Source organism: Trichomycterus rosablanca, chromosome 27, assembly GCF_030014385.1.
Source record: "Trichomycterus rosablanca isolate fTriRos1 chromosome 27, fTriRos1.hap1, whole genome shotgun sequence".
Taxonomy (NCBI): Eukaryota; Metazoa; Chordata; class Actinopteri; order Siluriformes; family Trichomycteridae; genus Trichomycterus; species Trichomycterus rosablanca.
The window spans coordinates 14,454,337-14,478,248 of NC_086014.1; the positions used below are offsets into that span (position 1 = coordinate 14,454,337).

Genomic DNA, 23,912 nt, shown 5'->3' on the forward strand with positions numbered 1-23,912 from the left:
TTGAGAGATTGTTTGCTGAGCTCAAGACCTGTTTAATACAGAGCATGATCAAAGCTTCACTGAAAAGCTTCAACTGATCAAACAGTCTGCAGAAAATAAGTAAACAGGAAGGAAGAAGTAGAAGTACGAGGAGCGTTTGATACTGCAGGCTGCTCATGAAGCACAGCAGTGGAAAAACATCCCGAGACTCCGAGACTGATCAGTGACCGAAGAAATCCCGTCTCTGAACGAGCCCTCGTGACGGACACCCGCCGAGTCTAGACGCCAATCATGAGGGAACTGAAAAACACCGGTCGTCTGCGCCGGGCTTGTGCTCTCTGAAGCATTTTTGGAGCTCCACTGCAATCAGTTTTGTTTATATGAGATGAAGATGTGCTGTAAAACATAAACTGCTCTGGGTTTGCATTGCTACGTGGTGAAGACGTGTCCCGGCTGATGAGAGGCGCTTTGTAAATAAAGCTTATTGGTCGTAATGCAGTTCATGCGCTGAAACTTTGATCTGTCGTGTCGCATTTGCATAATTTTGTGACTAATTGTTCATAGTTTTATATTTAAGATGTTTAAGAAGGATTAGTTTTCTTTTACCAGTATTAATAATGTTTTAATAGTTATTATTCTTGAAAATGTTGGTCAATACTGTTTTTTGGAGGTATGTTAGTGATACTGAAGATATTTATGTTTTGTTATAGGGTTGTTATAAAATAATATATCCCTTAGTGCACCAAATCAGTTTATATTTAACAGTAAACCGAGGCTACATCACCAAGTGTTGAAATTTGGATCTATAATGTGTTTAGAAAGGTCTTATTTATGTATAAAAGTTTAAAATCAGCACTTTTCAAACCCGTGAAGGTGGTTTTGCTGCTAACGCTGCCATTCCTCTTTCTGACCGCGACGTCTCTCTTTCAGAGTGTGAACACGGCTACGCCTCGACCTTCCCGTCGATTCAGAGCTCCAGCTACCAGAGACAAAGAAAGTTCCGCAACAAAAAGCACAACAGCAATCACAACAGGTGAGCGATCAGCCCGTCTTACGTCTTTACATTCAGCCAGAACTAAGCGCCACAGTTTCAGTTTCAGTTCAGCTTCAGATTGTATTGATTTTATTTGTAAATAAATGTGAATTCTGATTAAAAAAAGTACAAAAACAAAGTCAGCAAGAGGAATTAAAAGCTACCATCTATCTAGCTACATTGATAACATCTTTGTTCCTTATGCCAAAGCACTGATTCCATTTTTAACCCTTTTCCCCCCTCATAATTTGTATATCTGATTCATCTCTGTTCTCTGTTCCAATTAAATTTTTTAACCACTTTTTCCTTCATAATTTGTAAATATCCAGCACCAATTCTTTTTTTTAACCACTTTTCTCTTCATAATTTGTATATCCGATTTATCTCTGTTCTCCGGACATCCTTATGCCAAAGCACTGATTCCATTTTTTAACCAATTTCCCCTTCATACTTTGTAAATATCTGATCCGTTTCTGCGATCTGAATCTCAGCCACATGCGTGACACCCACACCGGCCTCAGAGGGCTGCTGGCTAACACATGCGTGCTTGAACCCATGTGCTACCGTGTCTTCTAACACAGATCTTTAACATGTTCAGAGGAATAGAGGAACATGCTATGCTTTATTTAATCCTCCACTGTCTTACTGTCTTACAGGCCGGTGGCATGGCCTCAGCTCAAACCCAGGTCAGTGCAGCGGCCACTGTTCCCTGTTCTCGAGCACCCCACAAAGTCATCAAAAGGCTGCTGGTTCACGCCCCACCACTGCCAAGTTGTCACTGTCCAGCCTCTCATTTGCTTTGCATTATATTCAGACATTATTGTAGGCTGCTTTAGATCAAAGCTCTCGCTAAATGCAGTAAAATTGTCCCGATTATATAGTGCAGCATGAACCGGTCATTAGAAAGCGCGCAGCACAAGCGTGCCATCATCGCAAGCACTGCTATTGTGCATAAGTGTTGCTTTAGAGCTGCTAGCCTGATCGTTCAGGGCCGCTGTGGGTTCGTTTGCATCTGCAGCGCTGCTGCAGCCACAAACGTAAACAAATTCAACATTCGGAGTTCTCCTCCGGTCCCTAATGCGATATAGAGGCAGCAGGAAATCCTGACCATCTTGCAAATGTTTGCATGTTTGGATGTTGAGGATTTGCTGCGACGCAAGGAGTTTTCCCCCGAGCCCTTAGCTGCTGTATTTACGGCACGCCTGCCAGGGTGACCTGGACGGAATCTTTCTGAATAAAACCAGCATGCTGTCTGTGTACACAACACAAAAATACACAGATCCAGATATTTTTATATCTGCATCGTCAAACCCGAGTGTCCGCTCTATTTTAGGAACCGTGTCTTGCGTGCGCGGTTTTGCAGCGCTGCCGGGCTGTCCGGTGACTACCGTATAAACGTTATGCTTTTATTTTTATTGCAGCTTGGTTAAAGCGATCCGCAACAGCAACAGCATGATAGAAAATACGACGTTGTTGCATTTGGCTTGTGCAGCTGGTCAGCTGATTGTCAAAGGGCAGCACCGCTGCAGCACTTAGGGACCGTCGATAAATTTCAATCCTGAAACTCGGACACACACGAACCTTAAACAGATTGTATATGCGGTGGGAAACATAGCACACTGTCTGCAGCGCTTATGCTTGGTATTCTGGGAGTTTTCTCTGAATCCGTAGCTACTTTATATGCCGCTCGCGGAGCGCCAGAGTAGCCTGAGATGTATTTTCTGTTTAAACTTTAATTTTAATAGGGATTTAATTGAAGCCATCTGTCTCTGTTAAGTGTCTGGAACCGTTTTCAGAAAGCATTCCGTACATATTACTTAGGTTATATTTATTTATTTATTTATTTGTATGTATGTATGTATACTGTCTTAAGGACTCGAGGGTCCAACAGTGACAACCTGGCAGTAGTGAGGCTCAAACCAGCCACCTTTTGATTATTAATCCAGTACTGTAACCTATATTTGGGATTTATTTAATGCAAGTTTCCTAAATAAGCTTTGGGATAAGTGAATTAGCTCGTGTGAACCTGTGTTTGAATCCCAGACTGTGCTCACTAATACAGAAGGCACATAGTGGTACATGAACCTAGCTATTGGAATATGGGGCGGGAAGCACACATCAGTGCACCCTTAGTGCTGGTCCCAAGCCCGGATAAATCGTCGACCTGCGATTGCGACCCCTGCTGGCCGGTTGAGGTGCCTGCGCTTGGGGAGATTGATGGCGGATGGCAGTGCGTGACTCTCGTACAGTACTGTGACAGTATATTGTCTAAGCAATTGAGGGATAAGGGCCCAACAGGCCCTGGCTGTGAACTCACAACCTTCTGATTACTAGTCCTGTACCTTAACCACTAGGCTACAGTTGTCCCTAGTTATAGCCGAGTATAGTACTAGACTGGATTGAAAAGGGAAGACTGATCAATAGAATCGATATATTTAGAGAAACGTCTCGATGTTCCTTTAATGGAAAGCATTTCTCGCTCTGTAAGCCGGTGTCACTCGAGCCGAAAAGCCTCCAGATGACTGCAGTCGATTGCGTGCCAGCCAGCGTCTGCACGCTCTGTTGTTCTATGTGTACATGTGTGTGTGTGTTTGGGGAGGAGGAGGTGGGGGGGGGGGGGTGTTTTCTCAACTTTCTGCTGTTCTGAGCTCCAGACATCTTGACGACCGATGTCAGGACTGCGCAGACACGTAAACACTCATGTGCCGGGAGAAAGAATGCCGGGCCGCCGGGCGCTATCTGATCTTCCGGAATACCTGCGAGCGCGCCAGTTCTGCTGACCACAATAGAGGCGTAATGAGCGCAGGCAAACAGCGATTAGGATGATAATAGCGCGTATCGCCGTCCCGCGGGTGGGCGAAGCTGTTTCAGGATTATCAGCTGGAGGCGGTTTCAGCGTTACGCTTTTCGATTTGGTTCCAAGCGGTCGTGCGTTCGGGCCCGCCAAGGAATTTAGGGTTGTGTAGGGGTGTAAGGTACAGCACTGCTTACTCCTTTTGTCCAAATACAGAATATTTAGGAATAGTTTAGACATGAATAAACTGCACGCAAAGTTCTGCGTCCTCTTTGTAGTCGATGAACCCGGACATGTTTGCTTTTGTGAAGTTTGCTTGCTACACTATATGGCCAAACGTATTTGGACACCCGAGCATAAGCATGTCAGGCATCCGAATTCAATAAACAAATGGCATTAAAACACATTGACCTCACATTGAGATTTTGAAGTATGTCTGTGGGGATTTGTGCCCGTTTAGTCAAAAGATGACAACATTTGTACATTTTACATTAACATTTTTGATTTTTAGCAGATGCTTTTATCCAAAGGTTGATTTATTTATCCAAACCTGAGGGTTAAGGGCCTTGCTCAAGGGCCCAACAGTGACAACCTGGCAGTGGTGGGGTTTAAACCAATGACCTTTAGATTACAAGTCTAGTTCCTTAACCACTAGGCTACAACAGCCTAAAGCTGTTCAGTGAGACTGAGGTCAGGGCTCTGTGTAGGCAACTAGAGGTTCTATAAACTGAGCTTTGCTTCATACTGGAATGGGAAAGGGCCTTCCCTAAACTGTTAATGCAAATTGGAAGCATTTGTCCTTTATATAATTGGATTGTTTTGGCTGAAACACTTGAGTCTAGATTAGTAGGGGTGCCCTAATACTTTTGCCCATATAGTGTACATCCTAAACGAGCACATTTGCACTAAAGGGAACATGGTGTACTTTTTTGGTGTGTGTGTGTGTGTGTGTGTGTGTGTGTGTGTGTGTGTGTGTGTGTGTGGGAAAAGTGTGTGTGGGGTGTGTGTGTGTGGCTAGTAGATACTTTAATCTCGCTATCAAACCATGGCGAGCGTGAATACAGAAGATAAATGGTGCAGATCTGAGACGAGGAGCTGCAGGATTTTCACGCACATGTTCTCCCCAGTGTCTTCCGTCCTGTCACATCCCGGTCTGTTTGCTCTCGCGCTTTTCACCCTGGTTTTTGGTCCACCCCGGATGAAAAACAAACGTCCGCGCGGTCTGCCGGACCCTCCGGACCGGCGGGGACCTCGGACCGTTCGTTCTTTCTGATCTGATCAGATCGGGGAGATAATTCTGTTTAAAACGGGCTCGGGTCCAGATCCTCGTGTGGTGCCTCTTGTGATGTGTCGCATGTAGAACTGCAGATGAAAAACTGACTACGGTTATGCCAGCTTTTTTAATCAGATGTCAAACTGAGCACTGGTACACGGTTTTCACTGGTTTCCTCCCACAGTCCAAAGACGTGCAAGTGAGGTGAACTGGAGATACAAAATCGTCCATGACTGTGTTTGAACTGATGAATTATGTGTAAGCAGTAACTACCTGACCTGTCATGAGTGTAACCAACGTGTGTAAAACATGACGTTAAAATACTAATAAATAATTAAATACTAATAATAAATAATTCAGACTGATCCTGTGCATAAAAATAGGAACAGTCTGAATTAAAGGCTTTAGTACGTTTGTGCTGTTTTATTGTGTACCAGTGCTTAGTTTGCACAGCTTGGTTAGTAATTGACCACAAACTTCACTGGCAGTCCTCCAAGCCTAACTAGATACTGATCGTGGTGGTTGTATTTTCTTTTTCTTTTGGCTGTTCCCATTATGGGTCACAACAGGGGATCATCTGTCTCTGTCTCTCGTCCTGTCCTGAACATCTCTCTCATCCCTCTTCTGCACATGCTCAGACCGTCTTGAGCCTGGGCTCTTCCGTTCCTCTATTTAACTTGTTCCTAATTTGGTCTGTTGTTTCATTTCTGCCACGTCCAGCATCCTCTCCTGTCTCCATGTTACCAATTTTTGAACCACAACTGGAGGTAAAATAACTCATGAGCTTTTAGCTGTATGTAAAAACACATCCTACACTGAGAACCCCGAATAGCTTCACATTAGTGCACTACCTGGGATGTTAAAATATGGAATACGGATACGTAGGAAGTCATCTGGGATTCTGCCTTCAATCTGAAGTGGGTGTGCACCAACAGGACAAACAATTTATATACCTTTAATTAGACTTTATCAGGGATTTAAATCCGATTAGTGAAAAGCTGCATTGTTTTATTCTCAGATGAAACTATTGTTGCCGCTCGGTTTCCTGTCTTGGTTTTATATAACCGTGTCCGTCCTGTTTCCCCGCAGGTCCACACACAACGAGCTGGAGAAAAATCGGTGAGTACAAACCAGCAGAGCGCACCGACACACAAATCAAGCAGTCAGTAATTGTAGAACTACACAGTGCTGATGAAATGGACAGTGAGTGTAGAAACAAGGTGGGTTTTAATGTTTTGGCTGATCAGTGTCCATCTTATCAGTGACCTAGAGGTGACCGACCACTTCTTTCCACACGACTTATTTTCTGCTACAGATCAGAGAGCATCGGTGAACTTTATCCCACTAACTTAGCCTACTAAAATCGAAAGTCTACGGACGCTCCTCCTTGTTGAGCTCGGTTGTTTTGGACACATCGCTGCTAACAGGTGGATAAAATCCTCACGTGCTTTCAATTTTCCGTCAGCGGTTTGGGATGAATTGGAACTTTGGAGCCAGACCTTTTTAAAAAAAAAACTTGAGCTAGAAAAAGGGGGTCTGGTCTAGTTTAATGCCTGTGGTTTTGGAATAGTGTGTCCAACAAGCTCGTGGTCAGGTGTCCATATAGTTTTGATCAGATATGATATAGATTGCTTAGGTCAGCTATAGATCCGGTGATGTTTACATGTCCAGTGCTGATTGTGCACTTTTATCCATACATTTAGGGTCAGAAAGGTCGATAGGGGCAAAATGTAGACCTCAGTCGTGCATACGTGTAGCACACATGACCCCAGGATCTCCAATCGAGGCTGTTATCTGTTCCTGAGCATGATGACCACACGTGGAGTCCAACTGTCCACGTTCTGCCTGTTTTCAACACCGTGTAACACCCAGCGTGGTTCAGTCAGGGTTACAGAGGGACACCAAGAACCACAAAACTGCAAACAGGCCCACGCGCCGGGCGCGAGCACGTACCCGCTCGTCTCCGTCTCGGCCAGCTGGTTGAGCGAGATAGCGGTCGGGCGCAGCGTGTCAACGGCAGACGCGCTGATGTCACGCCACTTCTCGCCAAAACCGCCAGCTCGGCGCAGACAGGAAGTCAAATATGGTGCTATTGTTTCCTCCCAGGCTTACCGATACGGATGTGATATTTCTCCTCGAGGTCTCCGCGTCCTCTTTCATCTCTTCATCTCTTTTCTCTCTCCGCATCGACCGGTTCGGCTGTTTGGCAGCGAGTTAGTAACATGGTTTTTTTTTGGTGTGTCGGTGCGAGGAACCGAAAATAATTCCTACACTCACAGGTACACACTCACTGAGCAGTTTATTAGGAACACTTGGCAGCATCTACAAGCCTGAAGAGCCGAACAGAAGACGGGATGTTTTGGAGAAACACTATGACCACGTGACAACTTTTAATAATAATAATAATAGTTTTTAACAGAGCGGTTTTAATGGTTTTATAGCCATCCAATAAAAAACCAAATATGTAAACAAGTGCAGCGCTGGATCAAACTACTCTGGGATTATTTTTATTTTTATTTAAAATGACTTTTAATAAAGCCCAAACCTTAAGTTACTTATCTTTAATAATAATAATAATAATAAAGATAATAATAAAAATAATAATAATAATATAAATTATAATAATAATATAATAATAATAATTAAAATATTAATATCAATACAAAATAATAATATAAATAATAATATAAATAATAAAACCAATTATAATAATATAAATAATAATAAAACTAATAATAATAATAAAACTAATAATAATAATAAAGAAATTATAATATAAATAATAATAATAAAATAAATAATAATAATAATATTAATAATAATAATAATAATAATAATATAAATAATAATAATAATGTGTTATTATTGACCACTCTTTATAACAGCAGTTATTTAATGATTCTTATATTTTTTCTGACCATCAAGCCAATTTTTTTTGTCAGCATAAGTTGAGAGTTTTTTTTACACAATGATGGCAACACAGCCACTGTGTCAATCAAACTAGACCTATTCGAATGGGCACAGAGAAGTTACCATCAGTAGTAATGAGGAACTATAAGGCGTTTGAGTTTGTGTGATATCAGTCGGGTTAAAAGACGAGAAGTGGGAAACATTTCCCTGCACGGATGTGTGAAGAGAAACCGTGCCTTCACCCCTAATTCTGCATCAGAACAAAGTGGTTTGGGGTTTGGGGTTTGACATAATGCTCTTTGAAGTGTGAGAACAGACAGCAGACTGAAGAATAAAGAGGAACAGGAAGTGGCGAGACGCAAACTGTTCGCTTCCAGGATGTAATCAGCAAGCGCAAACTTGCACCATTTCAATACACACATACACACACACACACACACACACACACACACACACGAGAGAGATTTCAGTTCTGATAAACGTCTGTACGGTATATATATGAAGACCAGGAAGAAACGTGGCGGAGGGGGACAGGAGGAAAAGATGAAAGGCACAAAAGCACCCCTGAATGGAAATGTTTGCCGTCCCTCGTCTTTTGACCTTTTAAAAATATGTTATTTTAAAATCTGGCAGTAAACAAGTAACAGGTAGATAAGTAATAGGGAACTGGAAATGACTAAATGATGGCTGTGTATGGGAATTTGTGCCCATTCAGTAAAAAAATGACAGCATTTGTATAGCTGGGCGCTGATTTAATTTAATCTGGACGCTATACAACCAAGACCAATGTGACCGAAAGATCTCAGCGGTTAGGGTACTCGACTAGTAATCGAAAGGTCGCTGGTTCAAGCCTCACCTCTTCCAGGTTGTCATTGTTGGGCCCTTAAGCAAGGCCCTTAACCCTCAATTGCTTCTCATTGGACCTTGTATGTCCGTGTGTGGGAATTTGTGCCCATTCTGTCAAAATACGACAGCGTTTGTGTTTGTATGGCTGGACGCTGATTGATCAGTCGGTGTTCCGGTTCATCCCAGAGCTGTTGAGGTCAGGGCTCTGTGCAGGACACTGGACACACAGTCAGGGCCTTCCCTAAACTGTTTCTGCCAACTCAGAAGCCTATGATCTCCTGTATATGATTGATTTATTACATCGGTTAGAAACTGTCGTAATTAGTCATTCGAAGGGCGTCCCAATACTTTTGTCGATGCTGTTGGTTGGAATCGACAGACGTGTGTGTGTGTGTGTGTGTGTGTGTGTGTGTGTGTGTGTGTGTGTGATGGCCTGATTTGCGACGTATCCGTATCGTTGGTTTTGTACACTTTGTACTGTCAGGAGTGCCCACACGCTCACTCCTGTTAGCCCACATTCCACACGGCTCTACCCACTCAGGCCTGTGGGCGAGATTGCCAGCGTATGTTCACATTCACATTCACCTCTCTGGAATTGAGCACACAGAAATACCACGCGAGCAATTAAGGGTTAATCGGGGCAACTTTTTAAGTGGGGATTGAACTGGCAGCCTTCTGATCATTAACCGCTGAGCTACCACCGCCCTTAGGTGTGTTGGCATGGTTAGTCACGTGTAGTGCGTCAGGTCTTATTTCTAATAAGTGGAATTTGTCAGTAATCAGCTGGTTGGTGGTTTGAAGGCTTGCAATGTAATGATTACAGTACACACACACACACACACACACACACACACACACGATAATGACATGGCAGTAAATGGTACAACCTGTTATTTTGGGTGTATGTGCGTGTGTGTGTGTTTATTGTTGCTGTTGCTGTTCTGTTCCTGCAGCCTTACTGGCACAGTTAGTTCTGTAGAAGTGTGTAAGTGTGTGTGTGTGTGTGTGTGTGTGTGTTTATTTATTGTTGCTGTTGCTGTTCTGTTCCTGCAGCCTTACTGGCACAGTTAGTTCTGTAGAAGTGTGTAAGTGTGTGTGTGTGTGTGTGTGTTTGTGTGTGTGTGTGTGTGTGTGTGTGTGTGTGTGTGTAATTTCAGCTTATCTTGGCCAGTGAAAGCAGCTTACGATGGGCTTGCTCTTTGGTAACAGCCGTCACACACACACACACACACACACACACACACACACACACACACACATCGGCACGCTGTGTTTCCTGTTTTCACGTGCGTGTTCGGTGTGTTCCATGCCAATGTGCCCATTTCAGTGAAACCATGACTAATACTAATACTATACAACCAAGACCAATGTGACCAAAAGTATTTGTACTAGTAATCAGTAGGTCGCTGGTTCAAGCCACTTACCACTGTAAGGTTGTCCCTGTTGGGCCCTTGAGCAAGGCCCTTGATTCTCAGTTGCTTAGTCACAGTACTGTTGGTTGCTTTGGATAAAAGCGTCTGCTAAATGTATGTCTGTGTAGGTCTGACACCTGACCGTGAGCTCATCAGACGTGCCGCTTAGGGTACGGACTAGTAATCGAAAGGTCGCTGGTTCAAGCCTCATCACGTCAGCTTGTCACTGTCGGGCCCTTGAGCAAGGCCCTTAACACTCAATTGCTTACTGGGTGCTGATTGCATTTAATCTGGACGCTATACAACCAAGACCAATGTGGTCAAAAGTATTTGGACACCTGACCGTGAGCTCATCAGACGTCCCGATTAAGGTACTGGACTAGTAATCAAAAGGTCACTGGTTCAAGCCCCACCACTGCCAGGTTGTTCCTGTTGGGCCCTTGAGCAAGGCCCTTAACCCTCGCTCAGTCATTGGACATTGAGGTATGTCTGTGTGTGGGAATTTGTGCCCCTTTCAGTGAAAAAATTACAGCGCTTGTATGACTGGGTGCTGATTTAATTTAGTCTTGGTTAATTTGGATACCTGACCATGGCTCAGGTGTCCAGGTGTAGGCAGGTGTAGCCTGGCTGTTAAGGTACTGGACTAGTAATCAGAAGGTTGCTGGTTCAAGCCCTACCACTGTCAGCTGGTCACTGTCGGGCCCTTAAGCAAGGCCCTTAACCCTTGTTTATTCACAGTACTTTGGATAAAAGCGTCTGCAAAATGTCAGGTGTAAGTGTGTGGGAATTTGTGCCCGTTCAGTACAGCTGGGCACTGATCGATTAGTCGATGTTCCAGTTCATCCCAGAGCCGTTTATTGGGGCTGAGGTCAGGCCTCTGTGCAGGACACTGGAGTTTCTTGCTTTGTGCACAGGAACACAGTCAGGACCTTCCCTAAACTGTTGCTGCCAAGTCACCGATTCCCGAGACGAGCCCGTCTCCCACCTATAGGGAAGAACCTCTCATCACGCTGCATAGCAACAGAGCTTCCTCCAGCGCGCTCCTGTATAAGTGGGTCAGAGCGGGGTGTCGAGCGCACCCACACCTGCACGCCTGCATTTCCAGAAGTCGCATTCACACTCGCATGCATGCGTCCGTCGCATTCACGTGCATTAGACCAAAAAAATAAATACGATGAAAGTGAACCTGACGACGCGGCCGTACACTTGTGTGTGGTCCCTGTGGGTTACACATGAGACACACACACACACACTCACAGGGTCACACACACACACACACACGGGGTCACACACTGTATGACCCGAGAAGAGGGTGTGTCTAAATTATTAGATCCCTTAAAATGCTCCTACTGAGGCGCCTTAATTCTGAGTGATAATCTGACTAATCAGAAGGTTGCCAAGTTGCTACTGTTGGGCCCTTGCGCGAGGCCCTTAATCCTCAATTGCTTGAATCATGTTCACTCTTGAATGTAAGGTGCTACTGTTGCTACTGTTGGGCCCTTGAGCGAGGCCCTTAATCCTCAATTGCTCTAATCGTGTTCACTCTTAAGTTTAAGTTGCTACTGTTGGGCCCTTGAGCGAGGCCCTTAATCCTCAATTGCTTGAATCATGTTCACTCTTGAATGTAAGGTGCTACTGTTGCTACTGTTGGGCCCTTGAGCGAGGCCCTTAATCCTCAATTGCTCGATTCGTGTTCACTCTTAAATGTCAGTTGCTACTGTCGCTACTGTTGGGCCCTTGAGCGAGGCCCTTAATCCTGAATTGCTCGAGCTACTGAAATGTTGGCTTCATAAACCGCCGTGTCTAGTATTTACTGGCAGTGGTGGAGGAATACAGAGAGTGTAGTGTGATCTGCTATATAAGATAAAGCTGTATGTATGCAGGAATCCACTGCTGACCAGTGGAAAGACCGATCACTGTACTTGTGGCGGGAAAAGCTTCCAGCTTGTACACCCAGCTAAACGTACCAGTCTGGGGGGGTCCAGACAGGGTGTGTGTGTGTGTGTGTGTGTGTGTGTGTGTGTGTGTGTGTGTGTGTTAAGTGTAAGGATGTGTCAGGACTGTGATACTGATAAGAGGACGTGTGTGTGTGTGTGTGTGTGTGTGTGTGTTACAGAACAAGTCTGAACATGTCTATATGATGATGTGGACGTGTGTGTGTGTTGTGAGTGTGTGTGCGCTTGGATTAGCAATGTTCCAGCGTGTTCATCACTGCTGTGCTTAGTCAGATAGAAAACGTGAGCGATAATTAATGCTAATTAGCAGCAGCGTCGTTTCTCAGGTTCACGGCCGCCAGAAAGCGCATTTAGTGTCGGTTATTGGAGATATTGAGTCAGTAAGGTGTAAATAGTAAAGAATAGTGTGCACGAGGTTAAATAAGTCAAGCACACCGACGATCAGCCTACCCTCCTTCAGGCACGGCCTGTTTATGACGTATTATAAGCACGACATGACGTAGCGACTCAAATCCATAAATAAAGCCATGAATATTGAAGTCTGTTTCCGACAGTGTGCTTTTCCCCTGCCCTCTGTATAAAACTGAAGGATGCCATGTGAGTTCTGGAGTGATTCAGCCCGAGGACGTACAGAAACGGCGATCCCAGGCAGTGCATCGTGGGTGTTTTTATCAGAAAGCCGCGTACGTGGCGCGTTCGTGGATTTACGGGAAGCCGAGCGGCGTGTTGTGTAATCGTGCTGCAGATGGAGTGTCATTCACACAGATCAGTGGAGGAGCGTCAGAGCTATTCTGGGACACGCTCGCCGCCCACGCACTGCTGTCCACGTGGACTCAGGATACACCCTTGTGGAATGCCCTCACCTGTAGAACAGAAAGTCTGGAATTCACCTTTACTATGAAACTCGGGCGTGTGTGGTGCTTTTCTCGGCGCCGGGTTATCGTGAATGAAAAGAGAAACTAAATTACAGCGATCACGCTGATAAACGTCATTAAAGGAACAAATAAAAATTAAAATAAAAACGAGGAGCTTGATTGGTAAACGGGAACAGTCAATTTCTATTGATTTCCAAGAGCTGATGCTGAACTCTTACACACTCGCTAACAACCGCTTTATCCTGGTCAGGGTCGCAGTGGGTTTGGTTTTTTGGATAGGTCTCATCCATTCCTTTTGAGACATAGCCAATATAAACAGCAAATAACTTTGATATACATTTAGAAATTGGCCAACTTAGAAAGTGTGGGACTTAGATAGTAGGGGACTTAAAAAATAGGGGACTTAAATATACGTTTAGAAAATAGGGGACTTAGATAGTAGGGGAATTTAGAAAGTAGGAAACTTAAGGGGACTTAGATATATTTAGGAAGTAGGGGACTTAATGTAGGTGACTTAGATAGCAGAGGACTTAGATAGTGGGGGACTTAAAAATAGGGGACTTAGAAAGTGGGGGACTTACATAGTAGGGTACTTAGATATAAATGTAAAAAGTAGGGGACTAGGATAGTAGGAAACTTAGCAAGTGTTGGACATAGATAGTAGGGGACTTGGATAGTAGGGGACTTGGATAGTAGGGGACTTGGATAGTAGGGGACTTGGATAATAGGGGACTTGAATAGTAGGGGACTTAGAAAGTAGGGAACTAGGGGACTTGGATATACATTTAGAAAGTAGGGTGCTTGGATAGTAGGGGATTTAGATATGCATTAAAGTAGGGGGCTTGGATAGTAGGGGACTTAAGGGGACTGAACGTAGGGGACTTAGTGAGTGAAGAACTTGAAAAGTAGGGGACTTAGATATACATTTAGAAAGTAGGGGACTTGAATAGCAGGGACTTGGATAGTAGAGGACTTAGTAAGTAGGGAACTTAAAAAGTAGGGGACTTGGATATACATTTAGAAAGTAGGGGGCTTGGATAGTAGGGGACTTAAGGGGACTGAACGTAGGGGACTTAGTGAGTAAAGAACTTGAAAAGTAGGGGACTTAGATATACCTTAAGAAAGTAGGGGACTTGAATATACATTTAGAAAGTAGGGGACTTAATGTAGGAGACCTTGATATAAATGTAGAAAGTAAATAAGTAATCAGACATTCCAGAGATTGGCATTAGCTCACGTCTAACGTAGTCACTTCTAAACAGCCTGAGCTGAAAACATACGTTGAAATGAGAAACCAGTATGTCGAGATCGTAAGCCACCGTAGGTGTGTGTAAATACTGTACGGTTTCGGTTGGTAGCCCTTGATTAGCCAGATTAGCCCAACTCACGACAACAACTAGCATTTTAACCCTAATGATCCTCTCAGAGCCACGCCCACACCGTATGCTGTAGCTAAATGATTCCACTTTTGTGCCTGAATAACAAAAACACGCAAACAGAAAAACCCTGAAACACTTAGTCATAGTTTCTTACACAAGCCAGGGTGGGAACCGACGGCTTTGCTAGTATTACAGCCGGTTTTGAAGGGTTAACACACCCTCGCGGACTTCCCGTCATGATTTGGAAAGCGTGTCGAATCTGGGTTTCGTAACGCGAGCGGCCACTCGCGTCGTACGCCGAGCGCCGTGTCGCCGGTCACCATTTGCCTGGCAAAACACTTCCTGCTCTGAACTGGATGGCCGGCCTGCTTGCAGGACAGGAGAACAGGTTTAATTGGGGTCGGATGATTTATTGCTCCGTCTGACGCGTGACCAGGGTCCCTGGCTGGGCGCTCGCTGTGTGGCGTCACGTCTTAGCTGGTTTAGCAATACAGTGAGGTGCTCACAACGTTGAGCAAGCGCTGGATCGTCCAGCATGACAGTTGAGGTCAGAATTTTGCATACAGGTGCCAGGCCTTATTACTTCCTTCCTTTTTCTCCCAAATTAGTCGTAGCCAGTTCCTCTTTCTCTGCTGGAGACCCTGATTGTGTCTGAGGAGGGTATATTCTCCTGACACGCCCTCCCTCTGACGTGTGCACTCAACCGACTCCTTCTTATTTGCCCCCGTACTTTGGTGGATCGGCGTGAGAGTCACACGCTGATCTCCACGTTCCTCCACTTCTGTACCGGCGCCTCGGGCTACTAACCAGGGTCCTTACACGGCGTCGAAGACCCCGCCCTTTTTTTAGTCCAGTCTTTTCCCACCCAGCGGACTAGCGGACGATTTTGTCTAGGGGCGACCAGCCGACCGGTAGCAGAGCCGAGATTTGAAGCCTAGTGGTTAAGGTACTGGACTAGTAATCAAAAGGTCACTGGTTCAAACCCCACCACCGCCAGGGTACCTCTTGAACGCCACCAGCAAGCTTCAGGAGCAACTGGTTGAATCCTGGAGCGTTTTAACTGGTGCAGCTGGTAGCCTTGAACCTGATTGGTTAATTCTGGTGCTGACTTTTTAGTCCTCAGATTGATTAACAGTGAAGGAATTCTAGTAGGGATATTGGAAATTGTTAGGAAGAAAACAGGAAAGGGGGAATGTGTGTGTGTGTGTGTGTGTGTGTGTGTGTGTGTGTGTGTCCTCACTCTGTATTTGGTGTCATTTAGGGTTAGAGTGACTGCTGGAGAAAGATATCAGCGAGGAACACTCCCATCATACACACACACTCACCATACACATCTCTTTGTGTGTGTGTGTGTGTGTGTGTGTGTGTGTGTGTGTTGGTATCTGTGCTTTCTTTGTTAGACTCAGACTGATAAGACACAGTAAATCTGTTTCTATCTTTACTGGCGAGACTGTGTGTGTGTGGACGTGTGTGTGTGTCTCTATACGAGTGTGAGTGTGTGTGTGTGTGTGTGTGTGTGTGTGTATAGAAGCATGTATGGGATGAAGAACATCAAAGCAGACACACCCAGTCCTGATAAAAAATGATAAAAACTTTCTGGTGACCGCGGCCAGGATAGCCGCCCCCCCATCTTGCTGAAAGCATCTGCTCAGAGATCATACGCTACCCCGCAGACTCGGGTTCTAGCTTTTCAGTATGGACCTGCTCTCTCTCTCTCTCTCTCTCTCTCTCAACTCAATTCAGCAGGAACACTTATGACAAAACACAGTTATAGCCAAGCGGTTAAGGTACTACTATATTTAGAAAGTAGGGGACTTAGTAGGAGGGGACTTAAAATGTAGGGGACTTACAAAGTTAGGGACTTAGATATACATTTAGAAAGTAGGGGACTAAGAAAGTAGAGAACTTAGATATACATTTAGAAAGTAAGGGACTAAGAAAGTAGGGGACTTAAAGTGTAGGGGACTTGGAAAGTAGGGGACTTAGAAAGTAGAGAACTTAGATATACATTTAGAAAGTAGGGGACTTGGTTAGTAGAGGACTTGGATTGGAAGGGACTTAAAATGTAGCGGACATAGAAATACATTTAGAAAGTAGGAGACTTAGAAATTAGGACTAGTAATCAGTAATCACTGGTAATCAGAAGGTTGCTGGTTCAAGCCCCACCACCGCCAGCTTGCTGCTTTCATTGGGCTTTTAAGCAAGGCCCTTAACCCTCAATTGCTAGCCTCAAACTGTCAGTACTTTACGTCTAAATTTAGAAGTCTCAAGGAAATGGAAATAAAATGTTTACATTACTGGGCTGTTTTCCATATCTTGGGTGTGTGCACGCGCTGTGTTTGGGTGGGTCACTTACCGTACCTTATGCCAGGCTGGAAGATGTGTGTATATATACACATATATACTATATATAGAGATGCTTTCACTCTCGCTCGTCCTTCTCTTTGGAACCAGTTTGTGTTTGTTTTATATTTGCTTTTGTTTTCCACTGTATAACAAAGAGAAAATAATTCTTGTACATTAGCGCCCCCTAGACGTACTTCAGCTGAAGTGCACCATGTTTGCCAGTGGTGCTGCTGTTACTGTATTAAACACTGAATTATAAGTCAAATATGTTGAGTTGTGGAGCAGAACAATTATAATATTGGGAGTCTAATTAAAGGGAATATGATTTAAATTAGATTTGAGTAGCAGGAATTAGAAGAGCAGGATTCCTAACTGTGTCAATCTCAACTTGAATAGCGACAATTCAAACTCACAGTGTATTAAAAACAACATAAATAGTGTAAATCTATCTATAGTAGCTGGACTGCGGTGGGACATTAAAATGTAGCAGGAATGAAAAATAGAAAAGCCTGAGACCTTTCTATGACTCTTCTTATTAACCTTAAGAGTCCTCGAGTCCTTTAATAAAGATGATTGATCGGGGGAGCTGTGTGGGTTTTGCTCACACACACACACACACACACACACACACAGGACCCATATGTGTGGAGAGAACATGTTAATCACCTCGCCTTGTCTGTGTGTGTGTTTGTTTGTTATAGGCGAGCTCACCTGCGTCTATGTTTGGAAAGATTGAAGACCCTCATCCCGCTGGGGTCCGACTGCAGCCGCCACACCACGCTCGGCCTGCTGAACAAAGCCAAAGCACACATAAAGGTAACACACACACACACACACACACACACAGCAGACCTGTTCTACGACATATAGAACATATAGCGGTTATGCTATACAAATGCTACACAAAGAACACACACCTGCTCGGAAAAGGAAAGCATATACTGCATTAATATCATACAATGTACGCAGAGCACACAACGGGCGTGGTCACTAAAGATAAACGAAGGCCATGCAGTGCTGTGTACACAATGCCTGAACAAAACACACACACAGTACACAAGCATGCTCGCTAAAGGACTGTGCATGTGTCGGAGGACGCTTAGCAGCAATATATATATAAATAAATAGAAAAAAAATAAAGTTGGGGGTTTGTACGTCTGTATTTACGTTATTTTATTTAATTCATTTATTTCTCACCTCAATTAAGGCTGTATAAATGTACGTAGAGATAAAAATTAAGGTGTATGGACTACAATGTGGAGGAACGTTTAGATATCGAATGTAAATAATGTATAATGTGTATGGGTCACTGTCTGTGTATATGTTCAAGATTCATAATGTACAAATATAATAAACATAGTGCATAGTGGCTGTACATTTACAATTGGGCGCCGTGGGTCACGCTGCGGTCAGAGTGCTCCTGGACTGTCATTCATCCCTCATTAAACACCGGACGGTGTGTTTACAGACTTAAACGCTGCTTATTTATAGAGCCGTATTGATTTATCGACGAGGTGGGCGTGCAGGCAGGGCTCGTGTTTTATTGCCCTGCTGTTGCGTCACGAGGCGCATCAGCAGTGTGTGTGTGTGTGTATTGATCTGAACTGAGCTCTGTAGTAAACACACACACACACACACACACTGCATTTTTCCTTCAATTCTTACACACTCTGATTTTGTTTGTGTAGAAACTAGAGGAGGCCGACCGGAAGTCTCTCTATCAGCTGGAGAGCTTGGAAAGGAAGCAGAGGCACCTCCAGAGGCAGCTGGACTCCCTGCAGGGGACGTGCAAGGCCGAGAGGGTCCGAACGGACAGCGTGGGCTCCACCCTGTACTCCGAACGCTCCGAACGCTCCGACCGCTCCGACTCTGATCAAGGTATTCACACACCGCCCATAAAACCCAGCTCTCTCTCTACACAGACGCATTACAGGTCGTCCTACACTCCCGAGAAGAGGGCGTGTCTAAATTCTTAGATTCGTTAAAGTGCTCCTACTGAGGCGCCTCAATTCTGAGTGATGATCTGGTTTGGTACACGGAGGGAGACGTAAGCTGGGATGTAGCGGGTTGTGCCACCTCAGCCTCAGTAATCTCTGTCGAAGTAGAGCGTCTAAATAATCCGTTCCATGTCTTATTAGAATCCTCTCTACTGAGGCAGCTGGTCAGGTCGCTGTTAGGCAGCAAGGCAGCTCACTAGGTTTACAGACAGACCCTTAGTTGGGCGTGACTGAGGGAGGGAAGGCTGGGTGGCACATAAATCAATAAGGATCTTTATGAATCTAGATTTATTAATATTTGGATTTCTCTCTGTTTCTCCCCCGCAGAAGAGATCGAGGTGGACGTCGAGAGCACCGAGTTCTCCCATGGAGAGCTGGACAGCGCGAGTACGGCCAGCACCAGCGACCTGGACGACCACAGCAGCCTGCAGAGCCTGGCGAGCGACGAGGGCTACTCCTCCTGCAGCGTCAAGCTGGCCTTCAGCTCGTAGACACGTGCGCGCCCGTACGCGTCCCGGCGAACCCCCGAACCGATCAGAATCCACTCCTCAATCCGGGCCCCGCTACCGACCGACCAATCAGAATCCAATAGGTGACCAGGTCACCACCCGAGTGTGAACGTGTGTGAATCCATACAGCACGTTCGTCAGAGTACCAGTTCTTGTTTTCGTCTCACCGGCGCGTGAGCTGGTCACCTGTCGGATCGTTCACCGGAGCGCCGCGTATCGAAACCTGCAAACGAAAAACTAAAGAAATAAAAAGTGTGATTTAGGACCGAGGCGTAAACTTGGTGCTATGTGACAGAACGACCCAAAATCCATCCCGGAAAAAGGGTCCAAAAAAGAAGTCCTTCCCACAGACGTGGGGTTTTATTGGTGCATTAAATGCAGCTACGACGTAGACGCCCCTTTTAGCTGTAAAGAGCAATAACTCCTCTCTCTAGTTCCGTCTCTTCTTTTCTCCCTTCTCTACCTACGACACTTTGGTTCGAAGTGTCCGTCCAGAACAGAAATGCTTGTTTGGTTTTGTATATAATACATAGTTTAATAAATTAAATAAATAAATAAAAAAACAAAAAAAAAAGATTTTAAAATGAGAGCGAGCTAGATATTCATGGGTAACCTCTGTTGCTGTTCATCTGGTGTTTTATTTTGTGCATTTTATTAAATTATATTTTTGGAAAGATTCCTCCTATCCGATCTTCACTTCGGATGCGCTGGCAGAGTGGCATGGACAGTATTACGCTTTATTTTCCAGTTTTGACCAAACTGCTCAGAAGAAACTCCTCACGCTCTGGGGAATAAGAAGAAGAAACGAGCTCGGAGCCTCTTTTACGATCCGCGCCTTTTATTTATTCGATAGCTAGCTATCATTTATCCTGTGTGTTTTCGTTTCGACGCTAAAAGGCATTCCACTAGCGCGCTCGGGGTAAACGGTGCTCGAACCGCCCTGCCCTGTCCTGCCCTTCCAGCTCTTTTTTCATCCAGCACAGGCGTCCTGCTGTATTTATTTCTCCTCCCGGTTCGTCCAGCCCCGGAGGAGCCGATTAATTTATTTGCTATTATTTTTCTCGTCGCTTTGATTGCTTTATCTCTCCTCGTCCCGACTCGAGTCGGTGCTGTTTTCCAGCTCCAGGTCAAACCAAGGATGAACTCTCGACTACCTGTTTTCTTTTGATCTTCCTCCCTGTACTGTGCACTTAAATCCGGGGCCTGTTCCAAAAAAAACCAGAGCTTTCTGACACCACCTCGACCTCTAGGATCTCTAGGATCAGTTTCACTACATCTGAACCAGCGCTGATTTTTTATATCGTATTTATTAAGATTCAGAATATTACACCTGATCCTAGATCTGACTGTCCTGTGAATCATTCATACACTAACAGCTAGAGGAACTGATCTGTGATCAGATTGGCTTTTTACGAACACCGGGCCCGACCTTTTTCTCCTGAAGTGTGCTTAGCAACAAGAATATATATAAATATATAAATATGTCACTTTAAACCCTGGATAATCAGAAATGCTCGTACCAAACTGGGCCCCGAAAGTCCTAATCTCGATCCCCGAGTGTGTTTGGTGTGTATCAGAGAGTGTAAGCGCGCATGTGTGTGTGTGTGTGTACTCAGAAAGCTCTGGTTGAAACAGAACAGGTCCTGTAGATAAAGCTGATGAAGCTTTTCCACCATCTGATCTGAACTCAACTGATCTGATCTGAACTTTATGGCCATTCTTCTTTGTAAACATGCACTCTGATTCTAGCTGTAAGTCCAACTGCAATACTTACAATAAAATACACAGATTGTCCAATCTGGAGACCAAAACTGACCCGTGTGTACTTGTGTGTGTTTTTATTCATTATGTAGTGTCATCTGCAGTCTAGAAAGTAGATCTTACACACATTGTGTGTACATTTGCAATAGAGATGGATATTGTGGGTATACAACTACTGGCTGTTGTGCATATGCTGGAATATCTGCAATTTCCCTTTGATCAATAAAGTAATCAATCAAATGTTTCAAATAGCCAGAAGTTATAATGTTCAACCAGTAATACCAATAAAACAACAGCCTAGAAGTTAAAAGTTGAATATTGGCCAGTGGAGGGCACACTATAGTCAGCTTTAAAAATAATGTATTTTTTATTGATATTTAAATGAATGTTTTTCTGACAAAAGACAGGACGTGGACACCCACCCCTCAATTTAAAATAGCTAAAAGTATTTAAATAAAGAAATCAATCAATTAATCAATCAGTTAATTAAATGTTTCAAATAGCCAGAAGTTAGAAAGTTTAACCAGTAATACCAAGCATGGCCACTAGAGGGCACTGCAGTCATCTTTAAAATGCTGTAGTAATGTTTACTACTAGTCGGTAGATGGCGCTGCTGCTTTATGATCTGTGTAGAGGCGCTTTGATTGATACTCCGCATTTCTTCGCTGGTGGATTGATTGACAGGTTCTGGTTTGTTGATTTTCTGACATGTGGTTTATTATTATATGAAACTGGAGGAACTTTAAACACATTTGACAGCAGGTAAGAGAGTACATTTAATTTCTGTGTCGGTGTGTGTGTGTGTGTGTGTGTGTTAGGGTCCTGAAGGTGCTATTAAAAGTACTGTTGTTTTAATTTTGCAATGTAAAACAGCTAAAGGAAATCTGCAAATTCTCTTTGGGGATCAATAATGTAATTAATTCATTAATCAGATGTTTCAAATAGACCGAAGCTAGAATGTTCAACCAGTAATACCAAGGATGACCAACACTACAGTATATTCATCTTTAAAAATGAAACAGCAACATAGTAATTTTTACAATGAAATAAGGGGGGCTGTTTGTTTGTTTTTCAAAAGAAAAGGCAGGGCGTGTCCCTCCGTCCTCTCTGGATTTCAACCACTGACAGTAGGTACAGTGTTAAAATTATTTTATATTCGGAAAAAAATAGTGCAATCAAACTATCCTATTTATAAGGACACAAAGGTATATGCAATTAAATACAACAAAAAGAAAAAAAGAAATCTGTATTTTCCCTTTGGTAATAATAAAGTAATCAATTAATCAATCAAATGCTTCAAATAGCCTAGAAGTTAGAATGTTTAACCAGTAATACCAATAATGGCCAGTGGAGGGCACACTATAGTCGCTTTTAAAATGATGTATTTTTTATTGATATTTTTATGATATGGGGGCAACTGTTTTTCTGAGGACCCCTGCAATTTAAAACAGCTAAAAGAAATCTGCAATTTCCTCTTGGAGATCAATAAATTAATCAATCAATCAATCAATTAATTAAATGTTTCAAATAGACAGAAGTTATAAAGTTTAACCAGTAATACCAAGCATGGCCACTAGAGGGCACTGCAGTCATCTTTAAAATGCTGTAGTAATGTTTACTACTAGTCGGTAGATGGCGCTGCTGCTTTATGATCTGTGTAGAGGCGCTTTGATTGATACTTCGCATTTCTTCGCTGGTGGATTGATTGACAGGTTCTGGTTTGTTGATTTTCTGACATGTGGTTTATTATTATATGAAACTGAAGGAGCTTCAAACACGTGAGTAACTTTTATCTGTGATTTATTTTGTCCAGTAAATCCAAAACACATTTTTAACCTTGTGCAGTTTGTGAGAGCAGCTGTGGAGCATTATAGTTACACTGCTTTAACAGCTTTGTGGTTCAGTAATGATCAGTTACTCCCGGTAAACACAGTAGGATTTAGATGAACGTTTTTGTGTCTATATTCAGCGTGCATTTATTCAAAACCAGGATTTTATAACCTACACAGTCGACGTTAGTTTCAGAAGCCAGACATCATCATCTCAGCGCTGCCAGAACGAGAGAATTTAATAAATAAATGTAAATGCAGAATGACTCAGACGCCAGGTGATGAACCAACCCACTGCTCCACTTCTCCACTGAGAAAGAGGAAGCTGATTTCACCACACACACCCCGGTACAGGGGAAACACACAGAGCTTCTCTTTATTATCAGCTTTACAAGAACACAAAAATCATGTGGGATTTTTAATATTATGATTATATGGATGTCAGTAGTGTTACCAGATTTACACATCACATATATGCTTATGCTATGTACAATAACTTCCACTGCCTTTGTTTCTATATTATATACGAGCTCCGTAAGTGCAGTAATGTCTAACTGTTCCTGTACACACACACACACACACACACACACACACACACACACACACACTAATTCATCATTACTGAGCATGACTGACTACAACTGTTCATGACTCCTCTGTGTCCATATAAATAGGATCATTTGACTGCACTCTGTAAACCCAGCAGTAAGAATTACTATGAAGTGACCGCTGGAGTCTTTCCCATGAGTAGCATATTAAATCATCACTGCTCTTATCATTGTGGTTAAGATTAAGGTTTAATGGGTCAGAAGTATTCGGACACCTGAGCTAAGCTTGTCAGACATTAAACACAGTGCCGCTCTTTTGAGAGGACTTCTCACCAGACTTAGAAGTATGTCCGTGGGGATTTGTGCCCCAAAATATGTTGGCACTAATGCTGGTGTTTGATGGTATGTTTTAAAACATGTTATTGCTGAAACACTTGAACAGAATCAGATATTTCCAGGTGGCACT

The 23,912-nt window shown here is 43.7% G+C and overlaps 1 protein-coding gene across 5 annotated transcripts in view; it reads left to right on the forward strand.

Annotated features, from left to right (window-relative positions):
- mxi1 (max interactor 1, dimerization protein) overlaps positions 1-21,123 on the forward strand; it is a 39,559-nt gene extending 18,436 nt beyond the window's left edge. For all 5 annotated transcript variants that reach the window (XM_062989577.1, XM_062989578.1, XM_062989579.1 and 2 more), the window contains 5 exons: positions 910-1,012; positions 6,169-6,198; positions 17,504-17,618; positions 18,491-18,680; positions 19,127-21,123. In XM_062989577.1, coding sequence (XP_062845647.1) covers positions 910-1,012; positions 6,169-6,198; positions 17,504-17,618; positions 18,491-18,680; positions 19,127-19,290 — 602 coding nt within the window. In that variant the 3' untranslated portion in view covers positions 19,291-21,123. The remainder of the gene's footprint in view (positions 1-909; positions 1,013-6,168; positions 6,199-17,503; positions 17,619-18,490; positions 18,681-19,126) is intronic.
- Positions 21,124-23,912: the final 2,789 nt, after the last annotated feature.